Source organism: Carassius auratus, chromosome 37, assembly GCF_003368295.1.
Source record: "Carassius auratus strain Wakin chromosome 37, ASM336829v1, whole genome shotgun sequence".
Classification (NCBI taxonomy): Eukaryota; Metazoa; Chordata; class Actinopteri; order Cypriniformes; family Cyprinidae; genus Carassius; species Carassius auratus.
In genome coordinates, this window is record NC_039279.1 from 11265597 (window position 1) to 11289277 (window position 23681).

The 23681-nt window shown below is 36.4% G+C and overlaps 1 protein-coding gene across 1 annotated transcript in view; it reads left to right on the forward strand.

Moving 5' to 3' along the window:
- The window catches only part of plcd3b (phospholipase C, delta 3b), a 105657-nt gene extending 82445 nt beyond the window's left edge, over positions 1 to 23212 (forward strand). The window contains exons 11-16 of the mRNA XM_026222770.1: positions 5686 to 5836; positions 6234 to 6350; positions 6449 to 6627; positions 15513 to 15648; positions 22141 to 22290; positions 22373 to 23212. Coding sequence (XP_026078555.1) covers positions 5686 to 5836; positions 6234 to 6350; positions 6449 to 6627; positions 15513 to 15648; positions 22141 to 22290; positions 22373 to 22497 — 858 coding nt within the window. The 3' untranslated portion in view covers positions 22498 to 23212. The remainder of the gene's footprint in view (positions 1 to 5685; positions 5837 to 6233; positions 6351 to 6448; positions 6628 to 15512; positions 15649 to 22140; positions 22291 to 22372) is intronic.
- Positions 23213 to 23681: the final 469 nt, after the last annotated feature.

The following is a 23681-nucleotide window of genomic DNA, read 5'->3' on the forward strand; positions in this document are numbered from 1 at the left end:
AAATCAAGACAAGCACGAACACAAAGAGTGGTCGGATGATCTTAAAGAGCTGCCGCTCGTAACCTTCCCCAATGTGTTTTCTTAACTTGTTTGTAGTGTCAGAGCATACACCTCTGATCAGTTTAATAAATCTCTCGAGTCTCACCTGCAATTTACAAATGGATGGGTGCAGAACCTTCAAATTATCCGCGTCAACGAGCGGAAAACTGTTGTCTGCACAAAGGTCTTGAATTAATCAATTTTAACAATTGTCTTTCTATGTACCTTTTTCACTTATTACATTATCTATGTTCTTGATACTTGAAGGTTACTGTACTATACTTGAAGGATACTTGAAGTGCACTGAACGTATAAATTAAATAATCTTCTTTTTTTCCAATTTTCACTGCCCTACCTGTGGTCTTGATACTTGTTTACCTAATTACCTTTTATGTGTTACACTGCCCCTTTACTTTTTAATATGCGTTATTGTAAACTGTACAAATTAACCTCAGTGTGTTATGATGCACAAATAAAGAGATACAGAATTGATCAATTTTGCCGTTTATTACTGTAACAGGTGGTATGCAATATGCATAACACTCATAATGCAGGAGATGTGGTTCATGCATAGGTAACATTTAATGTAAGTCTGTCAAATCTATTAATCACATCCAAAAAAAAGTTGTTTATATAACGTACATTTCTGTATATATATATATATATATATATATATATATATATATATACATATATATATATACATATATATACATATATATATACATATATATACATATATATATATACATATATATACATATATATATATATATATATATATATATATACATATACATACATATACATATATACATATACATATATATACATACATATATACATATATATACATATATATATATATATATATATATATATATATATATATATATATATATATATATATTAGTGCTGTCAATCGATTAAAAAAAATTAACTAATTAATCGCACAATTTTTAAAAATTAATCGCGATTAATCGCAATTAAAAGACTGAAACTTTTTGGATATGTAAATGTAAAATGTAAATAATTAATGTAAACTCAAGACATTTAAATTTAAATTCAAAATATTTAAATTCAAAATATGATTGTTTATTGGAATTTTTGTTTAACTTGTAACACAGATTTTCTCATGTAAACAACATACCTGCAATAAACCATCAATATCCTCCAAATTAACTGTTGGCTTGAAAGCCATATTTATTACAGAAATAAAAACACAGGCATGTAAGTACCATTTGAATTTCAAAACAATCAATGCCAATGAAAAACAAAAATGATTTCCATGTTGAATTCTAAGTGGACTGCAAAAAAATTCCAAAGTATAGTCATTGCCAGTGCTTTAAGTGGGCCAGTACGCACCAGTACTCAGTACCGCCACTTCCAAATATAGCTCTTGAGCGTACCGCCACCTCTCCGTGCGCCCAGAACGTGCTTGTAGCGTACCGGTACGCTCATTTGGACATCTGTTTTAATAGAGGTTTTAATCTTTTACCTGCACCGCCGATTTTCAGAGCGCCCTTCACAATGCAAGCTTCCTAATTCATCCCACCCAGAGCAGAAACTACATTACCCATTCACCCTTAAGTTATACAAGTGAATAGCGCATGTGTCGCTTTTCCCACTGTTAAGTGTCAACAACTCAACGTGGCCGGAGAAGGTGTGTGAAACTCGTTGTGAGTTATACTAAAGCAAAATCTTGAGTATTTATTGTCTGATAAACATTAAAAACTGTCTGCGGAGGTTGAGTCGTCCTGCAGCCCCCGCTGGCTGTTCATTGGCTGCAGCATCTTTTTTCTAAGTTCTAAAAAAATACCGTAGACGGCAAGGCACAAATTTAGATATTTATTTATCTAATTAATCTATAGCCTATGCACAAAGACAATATGATCTTTTTGTCCCCTTTTTGTTTTAAAGCTTGATGAAGAGAGAGAGCGCAAGTTGCTGCAGCTGAGGAGGACAGTGATGCACGCGTACAGGAGTGATTGACAGTTCGCGGCACTGTGTACAAAAAATACTCCGCTACACAATTATTTCGTTTAAGCTTATTAACGTTAGCGTTACAGAAAGGTCTGATTTACGCACTGTTACAGTCATTTTTTTTTTTTTTTTTTTTTTTTTTTAACAATGACATTTGAGTTCATGATTTTAATGTTGCTGTTTCTTGTGGCAGACTAAATGAAGAGTAATGTTTCTTGTGGCAGACTGAAGAGTAATCCGGCAGAGTTTTATACTGAAACTTTCCGTCTAAAAGTCCTTCCTTGGTCTTATCCATATTTCTTTGCACGTTGAACACACATAGGCCACAACTGGAAATAAAAAAAAACTGCAACCGCGTTAATTGCGTTATTTTATTTTAACGCGTTAAATATTTCAAATTAATCGAATGCGTTAACGCGCTAATTTTGACAGCACTAATATATATATATATATATATATATATATATATATATATATATATATATATATATATATATATATATATATATATATATATGCACATACATACGTGTGTATATATCAGACCAAAGGGACAATCCCTCTTTTCCTTCTTACTGCTGCTAACCAAGCCATGTGACGCCGCTTTGTTAACTCGGAGACCTGAGATCAAGGTGCGGTTTTCCAGGCGGGAAAGCTGAAAAACCGCACTCCATTCAAATTATTTTTCCATGCCGGTCATGAGTACGAGTATGGCAGTTAATTACACAAGCTTTTACCATTGTAACTTATTTATGGGTATCGTTAAGGTTTTAACGGTATTAGGCTACTACGCTTACATACTGCTTAACGGTCCGGTACTTTAACGGTATTCTTATCTGTAATTTGTGTTTTGTTACTTTGTGTTGTGTTGGCAATCGAAATCTTTGCATTTCTCTGTCTGCACATAATGCACTTTTGAAAGATGCTTTGACTTATGACAACCAGTGTTGTCTGCATCAACTCTAGTGAAGTATGACCACAGTTTGGAACGTTTTGCTGTCTCCGCCATCGTCACTCTTTGTATTAAGCAGGATTTTTCGTACTGTAAGGGGCCGTTCACATATCGCGTCTAAAAACGCGCGGAAAACTCTAGGCACGCCGCTTTCTGATTTTTTATGTGTGTGTGTGCGGCGCGCTCGGTTTTGTGGTGTGTTTGTGTGACTGACAGACAGCCTCCGTGGCGCGCATGAGAGATCTCGCAGATTTCACAGACAAACGTCTTAATATGATCGCAAATTAGAAATGTTTGGTAAGATAAAATGTGCACGATAACATTATTAAGCAAAAATACATAGTAGATTAATTTTTTCCCCTCCAGTACCAAAAGCAACCGATAGCGTCAGATCTATATATATATATATATATATATATATATATATATATATATATATATATATATATACATTACAATATAATATAAAACATTACAATATAACATTGCTGTAATCTATATAGCCTACCAGCCAACCGTTTTATACAGTAAGATTTTTAATGTTTTTAAAGAAGTCTCTTCTGCTCACCAAGCCTGCATTTATTCAAAAGTACAGCTACATCAAAAGTACAGCTAAATGAGTAATATTGTGAAATATTTTTACTAATTAAAATAACTTTTCTATTTGAATATATTTTACAATGTAATTTATTCCTGTGATCAAAGCTGTATTTTCAGCATCATTCCTCCAGTCTTCAGTGTCACATCCTTCAGAAATCATTCTAATATGCTGATTATCAATATTTAAAACAGATGAGTACATTTTTTCAGTATTCTCTGATAAATAGAAGGCTCCAAAGATGAGCATTTATGTGAAATAAAAAGCTTTTGCATCATTATAAACTATATAATTCAAAAGCTTATAGTCAGTATAATTTTTATTTTTTGGAAAATAAATTATAGAAATTAATACTTTTATTTAGCAAGGATTCTTTAAATTGATTAAAAAATGAATGATTTCAGAATTATTATTGAAGGATCTTGTGACTGGAGTAATGATGCTAAAAATTCAGCTTTGAAATCTCAATAAATTGCATTTTTTAAAGATATTCAGATAGAAAACAGTTATTTTAAATTGGCTAGTAAAAATATTTCGAAATGTTACCGTTTTGCTGTACTTTATGTTAAAATAAATGCAGGCTTGGTGAACAGAAGATACTTCTTTAAAATTATTAACAAGCTTACTGTTCAAAAACCTTTGGCTGGTAGTGGATACTATAGGCAACTTCTCTAATTTCTATCTTTTAATTGGCTTATAAATCCATAACTGCTGGACAATAACAAATAGTAATGATTTGTTCATATACTACAAACACTTTTTATCACATAATAAGGCAGAATAATTTCTATACTGTAATAAATTGTCAATTTGCACTGCATTGTTCATATACTTTATTTATCACCTGCTGGAGATGACTTGAAAAACCATATATTGTCGCAATTGTATGTTTAAAGTCTTCATGTTTGCAAGATTCATTTTTTATATTAAAACCTTCTGTGACATTAAAGATGGAGCAGAGGAGCAACAAAGATGCTCCTCTGTTGGTCACGTTTTATGGAAAGTGAAACATAAATCTATAGGGGTGGTTGGATTTATTCACGCACTTTAAAATATTAATTTGAAGCATCTTTCTTTTCTGATTCTTACAGCTTAATCATAATAGGCTGTATATTAGCTTATTGGGATAAAACCGGTAGTTCTATGTGAAATCAGATATTTGAGCTCCCCCATATAGTCAAAATGGCATAATCAATAACACCCTGTGAATATTCCACTGTTAGATTGGTAGTCGAATCAGGCTCCTAGAATCAAAGCATTGATTCGTCTACTATTTGGGTGACCCCAAATAGTAGACGAATCAATGCTTTGGTACAATTGCCCTTGTGTTTCCACACACAGTTGCATTGCATTCTATGGAGGTCTCCTGTTGGATAGGTAGACATCGCTCAGAGCATATGGTACTCACTTGGAATGTTTTAAAAAATATATTTAAAAAAAATCAGTTATATTATGAAAAAAGACCTTAAATGAAAACTTTGTGTAATTTCTTTTCTTCAAATTGACCAGAAACACTGGTCCCATCAGTCCCCTTTTAGTAACATAGACGTGTTTGTGTATGTGTGTGCTCTTGTTTTTGTGACATATCAGGACACAACTCTGTACAATGGCATGGGTATGACACAGGTATTACTTTTACATGTTTCCTTAATCAACACACCTGATTCAGGCCATCAACTCATTAATAAAGACTAAAAATGCAAAATGTGCAGTGTTTGGGGGCTCCAGGCACTTAAGAATCACTGATATGTATGTTTGTATACATGGGGGATGAATGATCAGCAATTTTTTCCACACTCAAAACCCACAATTGAGGTGGCCTTGTGCAAGGTATCTAACCTACAATTGCTCCCCAGGTGCTACAGCAATAATGGTTGCCCCCCTGGTGCATGGGTGACCACGATGTGTGTATGTGTTCTCTACTCTTTGCTCCTACTGTGTGTGCACTATCTTGGATGAATTAAATGCAGAGGACAAATTCCGAGTATAGGTTTCATGTTACTTTGGTTTGCTATCACTATCACATGCTATTTCATCATCATCAGGAACATCATAATCCTCACTTTTGAATTTTTAGATTACTAAGTTACATTTTGTATTTGCTTTTCCTCAGAGGGATTGCAAATTGAGTCCAGAGCTGTCTGATCTGGTGGTGTACACCCACAGTGTTGCTTTCAAACAGTTTGACCCATGTGCCAAGAAACCTCCCAATGAAATATCCTCGTTTTCTGAGAGTGATGCGTTGAAACTAATCAAAGAATCAGGTACTATATGCAAGTGCATGTTTGGGAGTGTGTTTATTCAGTGTACAGATACTTTGTTCCCTGTGGACTTAAAATATAAATTACAGAGTAATCTCCTCCACATTTCAAATTATATATTGTGTTTATTGTCATGTTATGTATTATTTTATGTATCTTTAACTACACACAATTATTGTTATTATTATTTTTATTTTTTTGGCATAATTAATTGAATAATTAACGAAATGATGTGTAAACAGAAGTTATATTTGCCTTTTTTCACACATAAACAACACGACTACAGTAAAAAACTAATGTAACTTTAACAGTAAATCAAAGATAAACATTGTCTCCTATTTATTAGATTTTTTTTTTTTTTTTTTAATGGTTCCAAAATGTCTCTCTCTTTTTTTCATAGGGAAGTTGTTTGTACGTCACAACAGCATGCAGTTGAGCAGGATCTACCCATCTGGTCAGCGTGTGCAATCCTCCAACTACAACCCTCAAGACATGTGGAATGCTGGTTGTCAGATGGGTAAACATTTAAGCAAAGAAAACATGCAGACTATGATCATTTTTAAAATGAGTGTGTATTTCACATTTATAAACAACTGACAAAAAATTATTTTACAGTGGCATTGAACTTCCAAACCCAATGTGAAGAGATGGATCTAAACAGAGGCCGTTTTTTACCAAATGGCTGCTGTGGCTACTTGCTAAAACCGAGCTTTATGTGCCAGCCTGATTCAGAGTTTAACCCAGAAAACACTGGGGGAGGCCCTGGCCACAATCCAACTCTGCTTACTATCAAGGTATACTGTAGCACTAAACAGAGAGGTCTTTATTAAAACAAAACCTCACAACGCTCAATGATGTCACAGTGTTACACATTTGACTTCACATTTGACATGTATTACACATATACTTAACCCTAAAAAGGGTGACCTATCCTGGGGGCACAAACATTTGAGAGGCTGTGGAGTGAGTGTAGTTCTCATTTCTTGGGTTCAAGATTTTTTTCAAAATCTGTATCTGGGGTGGTGTTGGAGCAGTGTATAAGACACATGCCTTTGGTGTGAGAGACCTAAGTTCGAATCCACTGTGCGACACCAATGTGTCTTTGAGCAAGACACTTAACCCCTAGTTGCTCCAGAGGCATGTAACCTTTTGACAGTTGTAAGTCACTTTGGATAAACGTGTCAGCTAAATGAATAAATGTAATTGTAAATGTATCCCCCATGACATGTCACCCTATGGTGGTATAAATTAACTGAAAAAATAATGCTTTAAATCTTGTATAAACATTTTTAAAACATTGATTCTTGCATAATTTAAACTTTCTGTGTAATATTCTGTTGAAAAATAATTATAATGCCAGTTTCTGAATATATTATCCTACTGTATCATATTTAATATGCAAATTTCTTGGGTCAACTCCATGTGCACAATTATTAGACAATGTTTTTTTTTTTTTTTTTTTTGAGGATTAATTTTATTACTGAACAACTACAGTGCTCTTGGTCAATCCAAAATGTTAAAAAGCCTCAAACCTGATTATTTAATGAATTAAAAGTGAGGTTTTGGCTTTCTTAGGTGAATTTCTATGTGTGGACAATTATTGGGCAGCTATAAGTATGCAGAATTATTGTCCTAACTAAAAGAAAAATTAAAATTTTCACATCTTGTTAATTTTCATCTGTAAAAGTTAAAGTAATAAACAACTCAAAATGTACAAATAAAAATTCTTGTCATCAATAAATAAATAAATAAATAAAATTGGCCAATGCAGCCACCCTTATTTTCAGCTAAAGTCATAAGCCTTCAATTCATGGAGTCTGTCAGTTTCATGATCTGTTGACGATCAACTTTGTGTGCAGCTGCAATCACAGCCTCCCACACATTGTTCATAGAGGTGTATTGTTTACCTTCACCATAAATCTACCATTTAAGAAAAGCCACAAGTTCTCAATAAGGTTTAGATCAGGTGAAGAAGGGGGCCATGCCATTATTCATTCCTCTTTAAGGCCTTTACTGGCTGTCCGTGGAGTGGAATACTTCGGATCATGCGATAGAGGACTGTCCTGCATAAAAATGATGGTCTTCTTGAAAGATGCAGACTTTTTACTGTACCACTGCTTGAAGAAAGGGTTTTCTAAAAACTGGCAGTAGGTTTGGGAGTTGATTTTGAGTCAATCTTCAACCTGAAAAGGTCCAACTAGCTTATCTTTAATAATACCAGCCCATACCAGTACCCCACTTCCACCTTGAAGTCTGTGCCCATTACTGATCCAGCCATGGTCTCATCCATCTGGTCCGTCAAGAGTCACTCTCATCTCATCAGTCTATATTAACTGTGAAAAATCTGTCTTCAGATATTCCATGGCCCAGTCTCAACTTATAGCCCCTTTCGCACTGCAATTCCGGCAAATACAAGGGTAATGTGTCCTGGCAATTGTTCCCGGGTCGCTAGATTTTGCACTGTCACACTGCCAGTGATTACCAGGAATTAGAGCTGTAATCGGGCCTTAAAAGTTAGGCCCGACAGGACCCGAGCCCGACAGGTTTCGGCCCGAGCCCGACAAGTACATTTTGATTGACAGCTTTTTTAAAGCCCGAACCCGTTTACAGCCCGACATTATTCAAATGTGCGCACGCACACAGCTCTTTTGCCTTTTGCCAACAATGAGCAATTTATTCATGTTTTAACATAATTTACTCATAACTAACGTAGACTAGACCACTTGGAAGTTGGAATAAAGAAATAAAATAAGTCCTGTGTCACATCGTAACATCTCAGCATTCTAGACATAGGCTCATTTAACCTATAAATAGACCAACGCACCAATAAAAATGAGTCATTTAAAAAAAAAATTTAAATTAAGATAAATTTTAAATTAAGATGGGTATTTGGCAATAACGAAATTAAGATAAAGGCTCCGCCGGATTTGCTTTATTTAATAAAAGAATAATGCCAACATTAGCGTAAATACTCTGTCAACATTATGCATTTAAGACTCAATGAATATTTAGTTATCATTTGAAAAACCTTTACTCACAGAGATTAGGCTAGGTCTACATGTTTTTGTGGAGGGAAATGAATGAATCCACTGTAGATGTCTTCAGCGCGCTCCTGCGCTCACTGATGGTGCGTCATTATTCACTTATTAATCTCATTATAAGCATGGTCAAAACTTTTCCACACCTCAGACTTTGCTTTAGTTGCTGGTGCAACCAAAACGTAATCACCAGAGGCAAGCCTCCGTTACACCTGCTCAGCATTCATTTTCGCATCTTTATCGCGCTAATCGAAACACATCACATGACCGCTCGTTTACTTCGCAAACCGCAGCGCGAGCCCGAGCCCGGCCCGAGCCCGCGTAAGATGATAGAAATTAAGCCCGAACCCGTCGGGTTCGGGCAAAGATCTTCAGCTCTACCAGGAATATGTACATGCTTTCACACACAACCCATAAAGGTGCCGTAACGACACGTGACATCAGGGTGTGATGTGTAATGTACGAGTCGAAAACGTTAGGCACGTTATACTTTCACTGAAGCTAGCAAACTATCTCAGCATCAGCATGGAAAGTGAGGAAATACCTGATCTCTGCTTCATTACAGTTTGCACATATTTTTTTGTCGCGAACGTTGATGTGTCTTCAAAATACCTGGTAAAAGAGTTGTGTGATAACATGCGTCATCACTACGACATGGCATTAGATCTGGCTTTTGTTCAGTCATCGCTCGTTCCGGGACTGAACCTGGCAATGTTACTAGGTCCCCGACCCGGGATTAGTCCCGTGACATGTTTGCTTTCACACAGAAGGCGACCCAGCAATGTTCCGGAAATTTGCCAGGTCCGACGTGCAGTGTGAAAGGGGCTCAAGTGTCTTGTTTAGTGGTGGTATGGTTTCAACCTTTCTTACCTTGGACATGTCTCTGAACTACTTCTGGGCAATCAAGATAGGTTGCAGTTCTTGAATATGACAGGTCTGGAGGACAATGGGTTCCTGGTAGCTTCATGTTAGATTCATCTCAAATCTTTAACAAAAGATTTTTCTCAACACTTTTCGTGTGACCCTGTTGACTATTTGCAACAAAACGTTTGATGGTTCTATGAACACAAACCAGTTTCTTTCCAATTTCAAGAGTGATGCATCCCTCTGAGTCAGCTAAATCTTTTTTTTTTGGCACATTCTGCCTGAGGAAAAGAAGCTGCCTAATAATTATGCACACCTTTATATAGGGTGTTTATCTCTTTTGGCCACACTCTCCCTCATTACACAAATACACATCAGCTGATATGCTTAAATCCAATAAGCATTTCAGTTTATTCAGCTTGAAAGTGGAAAATATGCAGAGTAGGTGGGAGATGAGCCTGAGGCAGAGACGGAGAGCCAACGATCCAGGGCGACGAAAGGATCTGGAGGGCCAAGGCAGAACAGATGGTTCCGGAAGGCCTCAGTGGATATGGAGAGACAAAAGACCAAGGTGGATCTTGATGGAGAAAGGTGCCCTACAGAGCCGATGGGATGGATCTATGAGGCGTAGCTTGAGGAAAGGAGTCCTGAGGTGATGGCGGGTCAATGAAGGCCACAATGGAGAGGAGGGAGCTAGGGATTAAAATGGGCTGAGGCGGAGTCTGGGTCTCAGAGACTGGAGGTTGAGATAAGGGATCCTCCAGCCACAATGCCGATGGAGGCTGGCAGAACCACTGCAATCCAACAGGGAACAGCGGAGGCGGTGGTGAGGACCGAAGCAAAGGTGGTGAGAAAGGGAGGCTGGATTGGAGTTTTGAGCAGTACGGGGGTTGTGTGTGCTGCTCTCACACCTCAGATGACCACACGTAGTGGAATGACCTATATGGTCGAGACAGGACAGACAGATAGTTCATGTCAGACAGACAGTTCAGGGCAGACAAACAGTTTGGGCATGACCTCCATGGTCTGGATTGGGCAGACAGACCGTTAAGGGTTAGAGATAGACAGTTCAGATAGTTTAGGGCAAACAAACAGTTAAGGAGTGCCCTCCTTGGCCATAACAGGACTGGCAGAGATTTCAGATGATGATGGGAGAAGACAGGGTAGTTCCGAATAGTCTATTAAACCCCTGAGTCCTGCTTAAGCTCACCCTCAGCAGTGAAACAGGGGGCGGGGCTTTCCTCTGCGCCCTTACTCTCCACTGTATCATCCACCTTTGCCAGCTCTCGCACCTGGTCAGATGATTCATGACTCTTCGTCCACGGTGGGCTCAGGGAAAGCCCTCCGCATAGTGGGGTTATGGTTGGCTGGGCTCTGGGTCCAGAGTGGTGCTGGTAGAGTAGTCCTCATCAATGTAATAAGGTGTCAGTGGTGAGTTGCACCTCACAGCATCAACTCCACAAAGGCGACAAAATCCCCTCGAGGACCGTCTTCGGACAACCACGCTGTGCATGTGATGTCAAGGCTCACTAAGTTGAATGAGCAGAGCGAGTAGCTGGTATTGTTGGCAATGTCCACAAATAGTATTGTGTGGTCGTCAAGGGCAAGTTTCACCTGCTCCAGCAAACAAGCAAACAAACGAGGGAAAATGCGCCACTTAACTTTTTGTTGGGCCGGTTATTCTGTCATGCTCTTGTTGAAGGAAGGTCAAGTCAAGTCACCTTTATTTATATAGCGCTTTAAACAAAATACATTGCGTCAAAGCAACTGAACAACATTCATTAGGAAAACAGTGTGTCAATAATGCAAAATGACAGTTAAAGGCAGTTCTTCATTGAATACAGTGATGTTATCTCTGTTCAGTTTAAATAGTGTCTGTGCATTTATTTGCAATCAAGTCAATGATATCGCTGTAAATGAAGTGACCCCAACTAAGAATGGAGAAAAAACCTTGGGAGAAACCAGGCTCAGTTGGGGGACCAGTTCTCATCTGACCAGACGAAACCAGCAGTTCAATTCCAGCTGCAGCAAAGTCAGATTGTGCAGAAGAATCATCATTTTTTGTGGTCTTGTCCCGGTGGTTGTCTGGGACAAGGTCTTTACAGGGGATCTGTATCTGGGTCTCTAGTTTTCCTGGTCTCCGCTGTCTTTCAGGGCTGTAGAGGTCCTTTCAAGGTGCCGATCCACCATCTAGTCTGGATACGTACTGGATCCGGGTGACTGCAGTGACCCTCTGATCTGGATGCAGACTGGATCTGGTGGCTACGGTGACCTCGGAATAAGAGAGAAACAGACTAATATTAGCGTAGATGCCATTCTTCTAATGATGTAGCAAGTACATCGGGTGTTATGGGAAGTGTTCCCGGTTCCGGTTTACCTAATTAATGCAGCCTAAAAATCCTTTAATGGATTTGGATATTAGAAGCATATTAGTGTGTTATGTGTAAACCAGGTTAAAGAGATGGGTCTTTAATCTAGATTTAAAATGCAAGAGTGTGTCTGCCTCCTGAACAATGTTAGGTAAGATATTCCAGAGTTTAGGCGCCGAATAGGAAAAGGATCTGCTGCCCGCAGCTGATTTTGATATTCTAGGTATTATCAAATTGCCTGAGTTTTGAGAATGCAGTGGACGTGGAGGATTATAATGTTACAAGAGCTCATTCAAATACTGAGGTGCTAAACCATTCAAGGCTTTATATGTACCTTGTAACCTTGAGGTCATAAATGCATGGATTCAAATTTCTGGATTTGACATTGAGAGCATAAGGTTCCAGAAGGTAATCCAAATAGCATTTAGCAATTCAAGATTATGAATGTTTGTACAAAACACAGGGTAACAAAAGCAGCATACATAACTAATAAATGGCAGCCAGTGGTGGACAGTTACGGAGTAGCTTTACTTCGTTACTGTACTTAAGTAAATTTTTCAAGTATCTGTACTTTACTGGAGCAGTTTTATTCTGAGCAACTTTTACTTTTACTTCACTATATTCCAAAGCATAAAATCGTACTTTTAACTTCACTACATTTCATAAAACATATCGTTACTCGATATAATATATCACGTGCTCCGACACGCAGAAGCGGTGTGTGATTCATCATGTACGAACTGAGTCTTTTCAAAATAAACTTTTAAATCGGATCGCAAATCGCACCAAACGATTCGTTTAGGAATTAGAATGATCCTATTGCAGCTGTTCTGGAGTCGACCACTCACTGATTCAAATGAACCGTTTAGTGCGAGTCTTCAGAACTATGAACCGGGAGATCTTGTGAGCGCGCGTGCGTCTGATGTTGCTAAATGCTAAAGTTATCAATGTCGAAATTTTGGATTAATTATTGTACTGAAAATCATATTTAGGTCAAAACTGTCAGTTGTTTGGGAACTAAATCCGTTGTAAAGAGTGATCTATTTAAGCCCACTGAAATGCTCGAGTGCCGATGATGCAGACACATCAATTTTAGGTTAAAAAAAAACAACAACAAAAAAAACTTAAAATAACACAGATTAAATACAATAACTCATGCACGTTCAAATTCACCACTGCCGTAATGTGTGTTTTATACAATAGATCCGTTTTATTAAAATGTCCTATGTGACGTCTATTTTCATATTGTTTATCGACAGTAATGTTATACGTATGTATATTGTTTGGATTAACTAGATGAGTAGACAGACATGAATGTTCATCGTACTGAAAATAAGTAAATATTGTTAGCTTGTTGGTGCTAAGTTGATGTAATTTTTATAAATAATGTCCAAATATTTTTATTCAGCCACCTGGTGAAAATCAGATGGTCATCTCTGTTTTCTCTCAGCTACATCACAGTGTAAGCTTCACAGTGAACATTACTCTCATCAGCGTAGTCCATATCAACAATAAAAATATATCTTGACTCCATATAGTGGTTATTTTGGAATAAATCCCAGGTATTTTGAGCAGTAGGATTATAAAAAAAAAAATTGCTAATATAAAATTAAATTAAGTAGCCTATATAAAATTGCAAACATCTATCTTGCAGTACTTTTTTACTTAAGTACATAAAAAATTGAGTACTTTTGTACTTTCACTCGAGTAAAATTGAAAAAGGAGTACTTTTACTTTTACTGGAGTAATATTTTACCATATGTATATGTACTTTTGCTCAAGTACTTGATTTGTGTACTTCGTCCACCACTGATGGCAGCTAGGGTAAGTAGGATGAGATAATGAGGGACAGACAGTTGAGGATGATAACTAATAAAACCCAGGTGAACTGAATGATCTAATCAAAGGTCGACAGAAAATAAATGAAAACACTGCAAAAGAAGTCCATAACTGTGACACAGGGGACAGAAGGCATGAAGTAGATTGTGTTGTTTAGGATCATTTTTTTAATATATATTTTTTTTAGCAAAGTTTTTGGCGTATTGATAAATTATAGGCCCTAGAAATGTGCAAATTTAATATGATACAGTAGGCTAGTATATTTAGAATTATACTATGACATTATACTAATTGTCAGAATTGTCAGAATACTAATCAACGGGCTTCATGGACGGCAAATGTGGGCCCCATTATGGGGACGTACTAAAAGTGGGACCTGTAAGGGTACTGCATGGGTCTTAATTGGGCAATTCATGTCAGACCCGTTTCAACCGTGAATGTCCCTATGAGCTTAAAGTGGGCTCTGTAAGGATCTTGTGTGGGTCCTAACTGGGCAATTCATGCAAGGCCTATCTAAGCCCAACCATGCCAAATGGTTTAAGGAAACAATTTAAGAAAAACTAAAAATAAAGAATGAATATAAGTCCAAGATGAATACAAGACATTTGAAGCTTTGAACTTCAAGAAATATATTGTTAAATTGAACAACAGACATAATCTTTAAAAACAATTTCAATGTCACAACATCGTTATATAACCAATTTGGTAAACAAATCAAAAATATATTTTTTTAAATCTCTCAAAAAAAAAATACATTAATACAGAATATACTCATGGCGTCTGTGTGGTGGACGCTCCTTTTTCCGGCCATCCCCACTCAGCCCATAAATATGCCATGCAGGACCCATATATGTGTTCCCAGTTCAAACCCATGCCCACTTGGACCATATTTATGCCATTCAAGACCCATATATGTGTTCCCATATCAAACCCAACTTAGCACATAAATATGCCACACAGGACCCATATATGCGTTCCCAGATTAAACCTATCCGGCCATTCCCACTAAACTCATAAATATGCCATTCAGGACCCATATATGTGTTCCCAGTTCAAACCCATGCCCACTTGGACCATAAATATGCCATTCAGGACCCATATATGTGTTCCCAAATCAAACCCATGGCCACTTGGCCCATAAATATGCTATGCAGGACCCATATATGTGTTCTCAGTTCAAACCCATGCCCAAATGGCCGTTTGCCTGTCCCTTATGGGGCCCATGTAATCAGCTCATATGGGCTTCCTATGTGGGACTCATACTACAAAACGTACATGGGACCTGCTGATTTCACCCAGCCAAAGCCCATGCCCACACAGTAACCATGGAACCCGAACTTAACCCATCTGGGCCCCACATGTCATTGCTGGCTGGTCTTTAGTCACAGAGTGTGACAACAGCTACTTGGGCTCACTGATAATTTTCCAAGTGCTTCAGTCTTTTTTTTTGATGGAAAACAATCTGATATTTAATTACATTACAATAAATCTGTGGCAGCATCCATTCCCATATTTTTACCATATTCATATTGGCATACATGCTCTTTTTTTTTCTTTCTCTCGTTTCAGGTGATTTCAGCCCAGCAGCTGCCTAAACCTGACAAAGAGAAGCTCAGCTCAATTGTAGACCCTCTTGTATGGGTGCAGACTTATGGGGCTCCCATAGATAACAATAGAAAGAAGACGCACCGAATCGACAATAATGGTACATCAGAATTATTAGAGGGAACATATTGTATCTGTTAGTTTTCTTCTTGTTCTCCTTTTTCATCTTCTTCTTCTTCTTCTTCTTCTTCTACTTCTTCTATTGCAGCCTATAGAATAACTTGTGGGAAAGTTATAAAATGTGGCACACAGATAGAGGACAGTTTGAACCATACCACTCATTACACAGCAAATTTGGAGTCTCTAACTCAAAACCTCTAGTGCCATCAACAGTTCAAATTTATAATCCTGCTTCACAGACAGCAAGCAGTTTCGGCCCAGAACCGGACCACATCTGGGCCGCATGGATTTCACGTTGGCCAGATGTGGGCCGGTTCTGGCCCGAAACTGCTTGCTGTCTAGGTCATGCTTTTAACTTCTGTAAAGGTTTTTTTTTCCCCTCTGATTCCTTGCCACAAGATGATTTGATTGTACCTAATGATGTCATCAGTCATTAACCTTTTTCCACCATTTTGAAGTTTTCTAAAAACCTTTTTCGAACCCATCCTAAAAGGTTTGTGTAATTTGCACAAAATTTCTCAGATCATCTTCAGACCATGCTGTTAAAAAGTTATGGACATCAAGTCAAACCATTCTCAAACAAACATGAGCAAATTCCATGCCAAAATGATTGTGAGGCTATGTCTCCAATTCTTTGGTGTATTTAAACCAAACTTGATGTGTGTTATAACAAACATGACCTGAAGGTACCTGCACTCTTTCGGCAGGATATATAAAACAGCTATTTTTGAAGTGAATGTGACATAAAGTTGAACAATACCCAATTTTCCAATGTGAGGCATTTTGGACGTCAGCCATTTTGAAATTTCATGAATGCTTTGGCATATCATTACAAAATAAAAACAAAAATGATGATGGCTTTGATTATTTTTGCCTATTATTATGAGACTGGTTTTTATAGATTCCTTGGATCATGCAGAGAACATCAATACGAATTTTCCTATAATCAGCAAAACTTCCTGTTTTCCCCATTTTGATTTACTTTGAAAACCCACTTATTCAAACTCCTCCTAGATGATTGGTCTGAATTTCCCCAAATTCAGCTCATCTTCAGACCATGTCTGTAGAAAGTAATGGATCTTGTGCTGATAGACAAAACGTTTTTTCTTTTATTTGATGGCATGACGTCAATGAATTTGATGGTGTGATGGCAAACTGCAGGCTGTATCTGTGTATCAAAGCTATGACATATTAACACCACACTTTATGTCATAGTCACCTCACACTAGCAACACCAAAACAATTTGGTTATAAACCAAAAAAGTTACCATAAAACCGTAAACCGTAAAACCAATAAATTATGTTAATAATGATTGTTTTTATGATTTTTCAGCCATTTTTACTATGTTTATCTTAAGATGGGTTTAATTAAGTTGGCTTGAGAAAGCCAACTTACTGAAATCCTATTTAAACTTCTTCTTCTTCTTCTTCTTCTTCTTATTATTATTATTTTTCTGGCCGCAAAATTTTTGGACACTAACTCCTCCTAGACCGTTCAAGCTACATACTCCAAACTCGGGTCAGACCTTCATACTGTTCTGACTTGGTGTGCTATATCTTTTCAGACTGGTTTGAGTTACGGTTTTCTTAAAAAATAATTTTAAAAATTCATAAAAATCCCATAGACTTTCATTGACAGGATGTTCAGATGACCCAAGCTCCAAATCCCATTAGACTCAATCAAGCTTTGATGCTAATCAATTTAAACTCATTCAAACTCATCTAATCTATCTATCTATCTATCTATCTATCTATCTATCTATCTATCTATCTATCTATCTATCTATCTGACTATTTCTATCTATCTATCTATCTATCTATCTATCTATCTATCTATCTATCTATCTTAATAATATGCTAATCATGCTAAAACCATGCTTGCAACATGCTAGTCGCATGCTAGTCATGCTAGAAACATGCTAGAAACATGCTAATCATGCTAGAAACATGCTAGCAACATGCTAGTCATGCTAGAAACATGCTAGCAACATGCTAATCATGCTAGAAACATGTTAGCAACATGCAAATCATACTAAAATCATGCAAACAACATGTTAGTCGCATGCTAGTCATGCTAGAAACGTGCTAGCAAACATGCTAATCATGCTAGAAACATGCTAATCATACTAAAATCATGCTAACAACATGCTAGTCGCATGCTAGTCATGTTAAAATCATCATGCTAGCAACATGCTAGTTGCATGCTAGTCATGCTAGAAACATGCTAGCAACATGCTAATCATGCTAGAAACATGCTAGAAACATGCTAATCATGCTAGAAACATGTTAATCATACTAAAATCATGCTAACAACATGCTAGTCGCATGCTAGTCATGCTAAAATCATGCTAGCAACATGCTAGTCACATGCTAGTCATGCTAGAAACATGCTACCAAATTTGTTAATCATGCTAGAAACATGCTACTCGCATGCTAATCATGCTAGAAACATGCTAGCGACATGCTATCAATATTCTAATCATGCTAGAAACATGTTAGCGACATGCTAGCTATATGCTAATCATGCTAGCAACATGCAAGTTGCATGGTAATCATGCTAGAAACATGCTAGCGACATGCTAGCAACATGCTAATCATGCTAGCAACATGCTAGTCGCATGCTAATCATGCTAGCACCATGCTAGCAACATTTAGTCGAATGCTAATCATGCTAGAAACATGTTAACAACATGTTAATCATGCTAGAAACATGCTAGCAACATGTTTATCATGCTAGAAACATGCTAGCAACATGTTAATCATGCTAGAAACATGCCAGCATCATGCTAATCATGTTAGCAACATGCTAGTCACATGCTAGAATATGTTAAAAACATGCTAATCATGCTAAAATCATGCTAGCAACATGCTAGTTGCATGCTAGTCATGCTAGAAACAATGATAGCAACATGATAACAACATGCTAATCATGCTAGCAACATAATAGCCACATGCTAGTTATGCTAGAAACAATGATAGCTACATGTTAACAACATGCTAGCAACATGCTAATCATGTTAGATAAATGCTAGCGACATGCTAGAAACATGCTAATCATGCTAGAAACATGCTAGTCGAATACTAGTCATGTTAGAAACATGTTAACAACATGCTAATCATGCTAAAATCATGCTAGCAACATGCTAGTCGCATGCTAATCATGCTAGAAACATGCTAGAAACATGCTAGCAAAATGCTAGCAACATGCTAATCATGCTAGAGAAATGCTAGCAACATTCTAATCATGCTAGAAGCATGCTAGCAACATGCTAGTCGCATGCTAATAATGCTAGAAACATGCTAAGCTTAAACTTTTCACATTTTCAAACTTTTCAAACTTTGTAAACTTTTCAAACTTTCTGGTCTTGTCTTGACAAACTTTTTTATCTAGTTACTCATTGCTGCAGTTGGTCTGACACTAACTTACATACTTAGCTCATCATTTTGCCACTGTTGTGTTTGGCCCTGTAATTTATGCTTTCAGCTATATTTCTTCCTTTTCTTCTTCTTCTTCCTCACTTGAGTCTATGGCAGTCCATAGAAACGCTTGATGGAAGTTATGAAATTTGCCACACGAATAGAGGACAGTCTCAACGTTAACCATAATAAGTTTGGAGTATAAAACACCCTAGCAACACCAACAGGCCAAATATGCACTCACGTTTCTGCTAATAACTTATGAACTGCAAGGGTTAAAAATAAGATTATTTTATTAAATGTCTTCCTCCTTGGCGAATGCCAAATCAAGACACCATAATTTAAAAGTTTACTGATCAAGATCAGTTTAGAATTCTCTTAAAGGTTTACTTTTTCCAAACCCATCCAAAGCAGTTTGTCTGATTTTCACCAAAATTGGCTCAGATCATCTTCAGACCATGCCGAAAAATAGCAAAAGATTTTCAAAAGACCAAACCATTTTTGTAAAGCATATCAACGAATTTGACAAGTTTACACAAAAATGGACATGACACTATATCTCGACAACACTTGCTATGTGTTATACCAGGCATGGCATGAGGGCATACAATTAGTTTCGGCATAGCGCAACCTACTGATCAAAAGATATAAAAACTAAATTTTTGCTTATTATTTCTGAACAGTTAGTAAAAATCATAAGATTGATCATCAGATTTGGAGCAGCATACTAAATTGAATGGTACCCAGTTTTCCTTTATCGGCCATTTTGAGCATAGACCATTTAGATTTATTTATTTATTATTATTATTATTATTTTAATAACATGATATTTTATGAAGACTTCAGTGTATTATTAAGTGTACAAATCTTATGGTACCGCTTGCAGGCAAGTTATGAAAATTGGCACACAAATAGAGGACAGTGTCAATGCTAACCATATGAAATTTAGAATATCTTTTCTCCAAACCCTTTAGCCCTACCAACAGGCCAAATTTGCACTTGTGTTTCTGCTAATAACTTTTGAACTGTAAGAGGCTCTATCTCTGTAACAGTTTAACAGATTCTGATCAAACTTGTTCAGTGTTAAACCAAGCATGACCTAAGGTAACATGAGTAGTTTCAGCACAGTGCCACCTAATGGTTAAAAAATAATATATAACACAGCAGAGTTCAGCTCTAACCCTAATCAAACATACGTGATACAGCAAATCGAGGCACTTTACAACATATTCATGACAATGTTTTGCATTCAAGGCATCTGGAATGCAATAAAGTAATTTTAAAGCTGTTTGTAAAGCATTTGCTGCATGGATAAAATCAAAAACAATGTAGGCTAATAAATAATTTTAAGGAATTCAGAAAAAATTATAAAAAGCTATACAATTATAGGACAACATTTTACAGGCCATTATAATTTGTTGATGTATTATTCTTACCATATGAGAAAAAATGACTGCGTATCTTAAGATGTTTCCACTGAGCAAAAAAAAAAAAAAAAAAAAAAAAAAACAATTGTTTTGTTCTCTGTTTTCATATAGCCTATGTATTTTATAATTTCGTTAATTTTAAAATGTGTGACACATTTCTTCTGCTCCCATTTGTTACTAATGAGGTCAAATCTCTACTCAAAGAGTATTTAAAACAACAACAAAAACAACATTCATAACAATAAACATGGAGCCAATCAACAGACTCCCAAAACACTCTTTAAAGTGAAAAAGTAAATTTATTAGACAGAAGTAGATAAGGAGCAACATAAGCTACAGAAGGGGGAAAAGCCAAAACAAATAACAAAACAGAGCTAACTCATTTTAAAGATACTAACCTAGAAGTAATAAGTTGCAAATTGGTCCTCCAGCTGTTCCTTATATGTACATTTAACTCTTCCTTCCTCTTATTGCTACCTGTTCCAACTTTTTTGGAATGTGTAGCTCTCATGAAATCCAAAATGAGCCAATATTTGGCATGACATTTCAAAAATGTCTCACTTTCAACATCTGATATGTTTTCTATATTCTATTGTAAATAAAATATGAGTTTGTACAGTGTCCCAACTTTTTTGGAATTGGGTTTGTGTGTGTGTGTGTGTGTGTGTGTGTATATATATATATATATATATATATATATATATATATATATATATATAAAAGTCACGGTTCGTTCATTTTCGGTACAGTAAGGGAAAGAAATGCAAACATTAAACTGCAGGTTGTTTATTACTTAAAACATTTTTTAAACACTTTTTAATAAAATATAATTATATGAATTAGAAATAAAATAATACTGCAAAGTTCTCCACTAAATAAAATACTCTGTCTCAAACCAATACTACATAATAAAATATAATGAAAAATATAAATAAATAACTATGATTACAGTGCAGCATTACCAATCCCAGCTTGTAGGCTTGCTCATATTTAAATATATATATATATATATATATATATATATATATATATATATATATATATATATATATATATATTATATATATATATATATATATATATATATATATATATATATATATATGTGTGTGTGTGTGTGTGTGTGTGTGTGTGTGTGTGTGTAATATATATGTGTGTATATATAACTTTTCCAAAGTGTAAAGTGCAGCAACAACAGTTTCAGTGTTTAGACCTGCTCAGATTTCGTTATTTTGTTGGCCCGATCGGGATTAAGAGCAAAGGTCTGTTTAAATACAGACGGGAGCTGCGTTTGAATTACGGTCATTTTTTTTCCTAGTTGTAGTGATGTTTACACTCGCGTGATGCCTTTTGAAAACTTTAGAATCAGCTGCCGGGTAGGAATTGCTGAATGTAGAGACTTCCGCCAACTTATATGTTCATGTGGAAACACAAAAATGTACCTATGTACCTATGTTACAGACACAAAATATTGCATTCAGTCATTCGGTGCACACGTGCACCGTACCGAAAGCCCTGTACCGAAACGGTCCGAAAATGTACCTATATATATATATAAATGCTGAATATATATTATATATATCATTTGTTTTTATTATATGTGAATACAAAATTCTCATTCTCCTTAGGCTTTAACCCCAGATGGGACTGCACCTTTAAGTTCCAGATTCATGTGCCAGAGCTGGTATTAGTACGCTTTAAGGTTGAAGACCATGACTACGCCACCAAAAATGATTTTCTGGGCCAGTTTACACTTCCTTTCACAAGCATGCGTACAGGTATGCATTGTCAATTTTTTTCTTACTGAACAAAACTGCTCTGTTGTGACTGCACACTCATTCTATAGCATCTGTTCTGCAGGTTACAGACATGTTCATCTGCTGCAGGCAGACGGCTCTAGCATGTCTCCCTCCAGTCTCTTCATTCACGTTAAAATCACACCATCCTACAGCAGCCCTGCTGGACAAGTGGGTGACAGAAAATGAAGCAATGTGTTAAAGCACTTGAAATGCCCCCTATTTCAGAAAATTACATGTTTTATATCAAAATTTGAGAGCCAAAATTGCTTCCACCGAGTGTGAGACAAGTTACAATTTCTTTAAAAATGATGCAGAAGCCATTTCACACTTTAAAAAAATAATATATTTGTTTTGTTTTCCAGTTAAAATAAAAGATATCCTCAAAATTTTAATTTTACATAGAATCAGAATGCCAAGATGGAATACAGTGTAAAATAGCTAGACCTGTCTTGAATTAAGTTAACTTATAGACAATTACATGGGTCATATGATGTTGCTATTATTTAGTGTAATACAGTGTAGTACATCCAATGTGTTTATGTGGTTTAAGTTTAAAAAAACACATTATTATTTCCACTTAATGTAAATTATTGTTTCTCCTCAATGCCCCACCTTTCTGAAATTTATCGATTTTTACACAGCTCATCGTTCTGAAAAGTGAGCTGTTCTTTGATTGGCCATCTATCTAGTGCTTTGTGATTGGCCAAATACCTCAAGTGTGACAGAAATGTTCCCTTTACCATACTCCGATGCAGTGTCCGCCTGCGTGATGAGACAAAACCAGTAAAACTCATTTTAAACGAGAAAATTTGGGCATCCATTGGAGACATAATTATTGATTATAATGACTTATAATGTCTTTTTACGCATTGCATTGCATATTACACTGTGAAACATAAAACCATGTCTGCATTTGTGAAAAACAAAAAGAGAACAACAAACAACAAGCGCTACTCTACACTGCTCAAAACTCACGTTTGAATCGTCAGTGGCAAATTCTTTAAATATGAAAACTTACAGGCTCTGAGTCAAATGCACCAGACTGTCCTTGCAAAGTTGTTATTGCCCCACTTTATAGGAAAAGACATCGGCACTGTAGGCTACTCTCTCAGGAAACAGTTCTCGTCCTACATAAAATGCGCTGCACACATCTAAATATTTGTGTTGAACTGTTTTGGAACTGTGTTGTAAATACAACTTGACCACTGATTTATAGTTGTGTCCTCTTTTGGAAGGCCAAACAAAGTAGTTTCACTGCAACAATGAAACACACAGCATCTCCACGACATGGCAGCAGCAAAAATACTACACGCAAGAATCAAAGTTACATCTTCTTTCGTTGTATGAACATTTGGGTGGCGTTATGCAAA